An 8,305-nucleotide genomic window follows, 5' to 3' on the forward strand; every position below is an offset into this window, starting at 1 on the left:
GCCATTTTTTTATTGGATCCAAAACACCTTTCATTCAGAATATTTGTTTTCTGAATAGTCATAGGGCACTGCCTACGATTTTTTTAATTTTACCTTAAATTTGCAAATATTACCATTTCTATGATCAATCGTCACCAATTCAATGTGTTGCTTTTTAAAACTAAAATGTTAAACAAAAAAAAAATAAAAAATATATTTGTTGTGAAATAATACGTGCAAAAAAAATTAAAGTCTGTGCTACAACTATAGAGGGCAAAAAAAAAGAAAAGCTTCTTAAATTTACTGCATATTTGTCATTTAAATTAAAGTACATTGCAACTTCAGGTCAAAGCTGGTTGAGTTATCAGTAGTAGATCAGTAAGCCCAACTTGTTTGCTGTTTATTGAACTCAGTCTTCTTGCAGCTATTCCTTTCTTTGTGTATTCCCAGGCACCATCACATCTTCTTATGTTAGGAAAATATATATATGTATCCAATGGGCTCTTCATTTTTACGCAATGGTAGCAAGGATATCAAACTCATTCCTAGTTGTGGGACGATGTTGATGACTGATGCTAAGCAATTCTCATTTCAATGGCAGGATGGTAAACTTACAGTTTCTTCTTGGGAAAGGAAGGAAGTACAAAAATCAACGGATGAGAATTGTTTCAGAAATGGGAAAACCAAGCCGAGACACTTTGTCTTTAAAACTTTTACATTTTGACTATATAGTCTAAGTCTATTTGGAAAGTTACTAATGTATTTTATTTAAACAGTGGAAAATTGTGGAACTTTCCACTCTGTAAACATCCAAATAATGCCATGAAAATATTCATGAATATTGCATTTTTCCAGTTTAATGTCTATACAAATCCTGCTCAGATGAGGTTTGAAGAGGTAATTCAAATCAGACACTCCTTGGCGCCCTTTCAAATTCATGGGTCCTCCTGTTTCTGCCTTTCTTGTTTTCTTGTAGGTGCTTCCATTTGTTGGAACTAACTTGGGTGTTAATATTTTTTTGTCGACGTTGCTTGCGGTCTCGTTTCCATACTTGTTCACAGAATTCATCCATTGTGTTGAGATTTGGGTGACTTATCAGTTGCATGAAGTCTCTATACCATATTTTCTGTGTTGGAGACATGCTGTTTGATGGTTCTTTGTGCTTATGGTTTTCTCCGTCCTCATCTTTGTGCAGAAGCTCATCTAAATGTTCAGTGTCAATAATTTCCAGAGTTACTTTAAGAAGAGCTTGTACAAATCCATGTTCTACTGCATTACAGTAATACACCCCTGAATCCCTCTTTTTCAGAGTTCGAAGGAGTAGCCCATGGTCTGTTTTTATTATACGATCATCCATCTTTATCTATAATAAAGAAAAGAAGACTACAGTTATCCTGTCAGCTGCAATTTATATTGTGCTACTGCATACAAGCAACAGGCATCATTAGATTATTAATAAAATGTCTCATGAAAATGCTCTTTTTGGCCTTGGCTAGTGATAAAAGTCTTTGTAGCTTTAGATTTTGTTGGAAATTCTTTATTTATATCAGCCACAAAGGAGTACATACACATTCAGACAGATATCCAAGAGTAACACACAAGTATATTCAACAAAAACTGTATAATATAGTGTAAAACAAACTAAGATAAAACTATACAGGAGGAATCAGACTATCAGTATTACAGGAAGGGAATTGCTATCGCCATGCCACTTAAGAATTCAATCCTAAGTTTTAGAAGCTCTCCTTGGGCCAATTTTAACTTTTCTATCTGGAGCAAACCTACATATTTATCATAGAAACAGGCAGGATAAGGGTAGAGGGAAAACAAGATAGCTTTAGATTTTACACCTATGCTATAATTTAAAATCCCAGTTCTCCCAAAACAGGCATTTCAGTTTTTGGAAGATAAAACAATCAAATTATCTGATATCTTGTTATATTGGTTGATGAGAACTCTAGGTCTGCATTCTTGCTTTGGCCATATTGAGCAGGTCCCACTGTCCCTGTTGGAGTTTATATCCTATTTTCTGGAAAATGCAACAGGAGGTACATGGACACACAAATGGGTGAGCACTTAAACCTCTAAATTGGACAGGAACAGAGAAAGTATGGCATGGGCTGACTCATGCCTTCATGCACCATCTATAACTAAGATATCACTTTTGCATGGACTGGCCCTTTAATAAGGTAGTAAAACTTTAAAATAATGTTATACAATGCATAATAAGCAATAACAATACAGTCAATGTATTAATAAAGAACCCCATTTTGACTGTGGAAGATCCCATAAAAGAACTATCCAATTCATGTAATAACTCCTAAGAATTTTTTTTTGTAGGTAACAATATTCAAAATCTGACACAATACAACAGGGCTCAAAATTTCCACTCGCCCGCTCGCATTTGGCGAGTGGAAATAAAGAGAGGGCGAGTGGAAATTCAGTCAGGCACGCGGTCACGGATCTGCACGAATATTCCAACAAAATACAACGCTAGATCATTCACACTAATTTTCTGACTACAAGGTTTGCAGGTCAAACCTGATCTCAAATGTGTAACATATCTCCAGACTAGAGCATTGTCATGAATTAAAATAATGTAAAACTCCAGCTAGCATAAATGTTTTCTACAAATTGACCATGATTTCTTCAATAAAAATACAATTGCAACAACAGAGTTGCAGAAAAAGAACATTGCCAAAGGCAGACCTGTTTTCCCAAGCTGTTCTAAAACCCCAGTTAAGCAAACCCAGCCATTTAACAGTCTTGTAATGTTTTATAAACACGTTGCAGATAGGGTGGTCACAGTATCCTTTTTCTAACAATGTCACAAAAGTAATGTGTAAACTGGTGTTGAGAAATGCTTCTTGTTTGTGTTGTGTTTTTGTACCTAGAGGAATTGTCAAATGTGTTTATATTTTAAAGTGATCTAAGGCTTAAAAAGCAATTAGAAAAATTCCACTGTTAGTAATTTAACACAATGCCATGGCATTATTAAGGGTCAATAAAATGGATTCCCTGTAGTGCTATAAAATGCATTGCAAATAGGAAAGTTCTCTTATTATAATTATACTACAGATAAAGGAATGGTAACGCTATTCTGATGTAAAGGCAAACTATGAGGCAAACAGTGTAACACAAAGTTGAAATATAAATAGGTGAACGGTGTTACCTGTTAAAATATTTTCAATTATGTTAGCCAGACCTGTGATCCAACTTTTCCCCCCACCTCCACCACTGCACTGTGCTGGCAATAGATCCAGCCTTGCTGACATTGCTGACCCTCCCTGCCCCAGTGTGAGGTCAATAGTGATGGGCTCAATGTTAAAGGCGAAAATGTTTTACTAGTGTTGCACTTTAAATGGCAGGACACTCCAGTTGTAATAATGACACCCCTTTTTCTCCGCTTGCTTTGTGTTCAGCCATCTGAAGCAGGGAGAAGTACCCATAACATCTGGATATGAAGAACATGGGACTCTCTCCCCCCATCACCCATGATGCAAGCACTGGCTACCACAGTGGCCAATTGCCAGTATTATCATTTTGGGGTGTGGAGAAAATATTTAAACCTGTGCATGTTCCAAATTGGTTTGGTTTGAGCTTGCACAATTTCTCCTTGAGCTCTTTGTCTTTGCTCTCACATGAGGAGTGCCAGGTAAAGCAGTAAACAGATATGAATATGTTTTGCTGGTGGCTTTGATTTTCCCTTTAAAGTGACCCTGTATATGCAGGACACAGCAGCGAAGTAGTGACTGGTGAGGGGAACCACAGTGTCCAGCAGGGGACATGCTTTCCAAAACACCCAGAAGTTCCAGAAGCTCTTCAAGAAAGTGAATATTTAACACCACACCTGTCAAAAAGACATGTGTAAACATTCTTCTTTTGCAGAGTGGCTCTCTTTATTTTAATTTTTTTACAGAGGCAGAGTCACTTTAAGACTTTTTCCCTTTTGTTATCCTATTGTGCTTTTTTTGCCCCTTTGTGATATGATTAGTCTAGGAAATAATATGTGAGACTGTCATTTTCATTTTCTGTTGGGTGTTTATATTTAGGCTGACCACAAATGGTGCAAGTCTGTCACATGAACTAAGCAAATTGGAAATTATGCATGGTGTGCCCATAAAAACAGGGGTGAGAGCCCAATCAACTGCTGTTCCTGTCTATGCTACATATCTCAGCCCTGACCTCAAGAGACCACTGGAAAGCCAGACTGGAAATGTTGGTTCATTTCCTCCCCTTCTGTGGTGTTGTGCTTCATTACCAGTGGGAAGTCTGCCAAACTTGTAATGAAGGCTGAATATGTCTTTGTCGTTAACAGATACTCTAAGGCTCTGCTTGCTTACAAAGGGATAGACGGCTTAGGAACCAAGGAAAGGTATTTAAAAAGGGAGCACTAGAAGAATTAGTATAATACAGTTTTTTTTTAAAATTATGTGGCTACAAAATAAAGACCTCTGTATGAGACAAACCATTGGCTTAAATCTGAGTACATATGTTGCTACAAAATTTCAAAACAAATGAACCTGTTGTGAAAGGCAATTCATGTACAAGCCAAACATTATTGTAGGCAGCTTGACAGCAGTGAGTGTCCCATTACCTCCTCCTTTTTGTCTTCATGCTGTTTCTGGAACTGCCAGAAAACCATAGCTCTCTGTGATTTAGGGCTACATTCCAGGAATGTGCTACTGTTCTCTACACCATAGATTATCTTCTCTTCCAGGTTCTGTCTGTGTGGATCATCTGCAAACAGGAAGCATACAATGTCAGAAATATTTTCACAAAAGGAAATTTTATCTTCCTGCATTTTCCTGTCACCAAAAATTAAAACAAATGATACTTAACCATAATTTGCAATGCCCTGCTTAAACCATTAATATCTAATTTTTTCCTATAACATGCTTTACACAAAATAAAAAAATATTTTTGAGACTGTATGTCAAGATTTTTCTTATTTTCGGATAGAGTAGAAATAGACAAATGTTTTAAACCTTCCATATGCTGTTGAACAAGTAAAAAAAAATGACTGCAGATACATTTTAAGGAATCCTATATTTTGTATGCATACAACTTTGTCGATACCGCCTCTAGTGGTTGGTCGTTAGAGAATATACTCAGCATATCTGCTCAATAACTGCATGAGATTTTAGATACACTGGGGATAATGCATTAAAAAGCACAAACATGGTCTTGCAGTCAACAGCAACCAATTAGGTTCCAGCTTTCAATGTATTGAAAAATGAAACAATCATTCTTTCTTTTTGGAAAAAACTCATTTTGTGATTTGTTTTCAGTTTTAATCTGATACAATCAGTTTTTCAAATCATTCTGAGCAGATTGAAAGTCTTGCACTAAGTGAAAGGTTTAAAACCAGAAGCATAACTTGCATTTGTGAAACTACATCTAGAAAGGTGGTATGTGTATAAATACAGTATATATGGAGAGAAACGCGATCGCATATGAAAATCGTTCGATATTCGTAAGGTGTATGGGCAGCTTAACATAGATGAGAGAGAGAGGAGTGTGGAGCAGAGAAAGACAGGAAAGAAACTCTCTGTGTGTGGATGCAGATGGACTTGTTTAGGTGAGACCACCGAAACGCACAAGGCTGTGCAATTCTGTTGCAGGACTTTTGCTTTGCATATTTCTGTTTCTGCTTAAGAAAGCCTGCGTTTTTGCTGTACTGCTGAAGGAAGCTAAAGTATTTGTTTTCTTTGCGGTGCAAGGAATAAAAACTGTTTTCTTTTAAACAGACTGTGCTACAAACGCCTGTTTTCCCCTGGGGTCCTCACAATACACACACACAGCACACATATACACATATATACACACACAATTGGTCATAAGTTTTAGAACAGCTCTCCCCTCTTTTTTTAACCTGTTTTTATTAAAATTTACAATTAAACGACTCAACGTACTCTAAAATAATGCACCTAACAGATAATTCATTGGATATCATTAACTCATTAGGTTTAAAAAGTTAAACTGCATTTTTAACTCCCTCTGCAGATAAATACTTTTGTGTGAACACACTTGTGGCATTCTTTGTACAATGGAAATCGATAAATAATAGGAATATGATGAAGTACAGGGCAATTTTTCAGTGGCTTTGGAATGCAAAAAAAAAACCAAAAACAACTAGGTACAATAGCACAATGGACTTAAATATTCATCATGACTTCATCAAATGTTTCACTTTGTAGACTTCATAATTGTCCACATGGGGAAAGCCTAGACCTATAAATTAGAGAATCTATTATAACAGAGCCTTCATAAAAGCAGCGACATTGGTGTTCAGTTTTCTCTTTACAAGAAAATTGGGACGTATAGTTTACAATATCTATAATCATGCCTTAAGTTTTCTTTTAATTTGAACTGAATTAATGTTTGAATGGTTACAAACATGTTTTGTGTAATATACTGCAATGGATTATTGTTATATGCAGATTTATGGGGGAAGATTTACAATCAGTGGCAATGTTATTGAGGAAGCAATCTTCAATCAATTATTTCCATAATATATTTGTATTCCATGAATTGGAAGAACAAACACTGTTGTTTAAATTGTCCTGCTAATTATTTCCTTTCACTGGAGCAGAGTTTCCTGAGTATTAATCATGTTGTAAAAAATCAGTTTGCAATTACAGGCTATTATCCTCTTGCCCTACTTTACTGAAAATGGTGTTTATACTTCCAAATCTTCTAAACATGCCACACAATTGATGACTGACATAAAGCATGAACATCACACCTTAGATGATAAAAACGCTAAAGCATAACAAAACAATTTACAATGCCCAATAAAGAGGGACCACCAGAACATGGAGTAACAAGGTCACATTTCTTACGTAACCTGCTAGCGGTAATTAAAGAGTGTGAGAAAAGCACAACAACTCTACAAGTGAAGGTGTTCTGCTCCTGTGCCACACAAGTAGAGAGATATTTACTCTGTTCTTTTTTCACAATAAAGTGGTTCTGGTCAGAAAACAATTATGACCAAAAGTAAATAATTCTTTATTCTGGATATTTTCCCCACCTAGCCAAGGACAGAGCCATTGTTTTGAACTCAAAAATACTTGCATAAGCATATAAAATCAGCATATGCTTATACTGTAACATTAAAGGGAACAGCTCAAAATTGTAACTTTTAGCACTCTTAGTATACATAGTATACACTCTTAGTATAATAAATCCTGCTTGGAATTTGGTTTGATCAGATTTACTCTCATATACAGTATAGATATGACTCTTGAGATTGGGATAGGAAGTTTATTTTTATCTTATACTTAACAGAAACAAGTGTATGTACGGCCAAAACTTTTTTTTTTAATAGAGTAGGAAGAATTAATATCCCATCAGGTTATTTTTTGCCTTTATATATACTGTACTTTAAGGAAATATAAGCCTATCTTTAAAGGTATATTAATTCACATTACTAATTTAAAGTATTCAGAAGTAGATGCCTGCTTTATTAACAGAAGCTCAACACAGCTAAACCTGTGTTTAAAATGAACTTATAGCTCATCCCTAGTTGTAAGTCTCTGCTAGTCTGTGTGAGATTGTATCATGTGGCTGTGCCCTCTTGTTCTCTGTATTGCAGCAGTTGGTTGACAGAGAATGGGGACAGCAAACTTGTATGCATGTAGATTAGTACCAGTGTGTGGAAGTTATCATAGGCAGGGGTCTTATTGACAGACAGGGCTCTGTGTGTCTGATGTGTAAATGGGCAGTGGAAGAGGTGAGAAAGTGTAGATTCTAGCTCATGGGCCAGTTTAGGGAATCTCAGAAGCATGTGTGTATCACCTAGTGAAACACAACCATTATACCAGTGCATCAGATTGTATGCAAGATTTGCATCTGCCTGTGTGTCTAACCAGCTAGATTTTGGGCTAGTTTCTTTCTAGTGGTTGCTGTCAGTATAAAGGTGGCCATCCACCTTACAATTATCAATTCGATTTCCGCATGACTGCCCCCATCATGCACAGAAAACTCGTTTTTGAGGAGCGCGACTACCTATGATAAGAGTAATGGCCCAATGTGCTGAACTTGGAAAAATGTATATCAGTGTGCAATACAGACAACCAAAACTGATTAGTCATATAAAAGGGGACAAATTGATGACTTACAGTTGGGATGTGAGCCTATATGCCCTGGTGTCTCTCACAGAATGTTCTCCACAGTCTGTTTGATGCGATGTCCACAGCTAGCAGGTGGGAAGAGAGTAGGTGTCTGCCCGGACCGGAGTGGGAAAACGAGGTGTCAGCCGATGTCACAAACTCAGCTGGCCAGGCTGAGCCGCGGCGGCTGAGACGGGAAAGCAGTGAGCCGC

General features: G+C 36.8%; 1 protein-coding gene across 3 annotated transcripts in view; it reads right to left on the reverse strand.

Annotated features, from left to right (window-relative positions):
- Positions 1 to 207: 207 nt before the first annotated feature.
- The window catches only part of SEMA3A (semaphorin 3A), a 215,972-nt gene continuing 207,874 nt past the window's right edge, over positions 208 to 8,305 (reverse strand). For all 3 annotated transcript variants that reach the window (XM_018562368.1, XM_018562367.1, XM_018562366.1), the window contains exons 16-17: positions 4,577 to 4,719; positions 208 to 1,342 (exon numbers count right to left, since the gene is read on the reverse strand). In XM_018562368.1, coding sequence (XP_018417870.1) covers positions 887 to 1,342; positions 4,577 to 4,719 — 599 coding nt within the window. In that variant the 3' untranslated portion in view covers positions 208 to 886. The remainder of the gene's footprint in view (positions 1,343 to 4,576; positions 4,720 to 8,305) is intronic.

Source organism: Nanorana parkeri, unplaced genomic scaffold (genome assembly GCF_000935625.1).
Source record: "Nanorana parkeri isolate BGI_ZX_2015 unplaced genomic scaffold, ASM93562v1 scaffold574, whole genome shotgun sequence".
In the NCBI taxonomy this organism is placed as follows: domain Eukaryota; kingdom Metazoa; phylum Chordata; class Amphibia; order Anura; family Dicroglossidae; genus Nanorana; species Nanorana parkeri.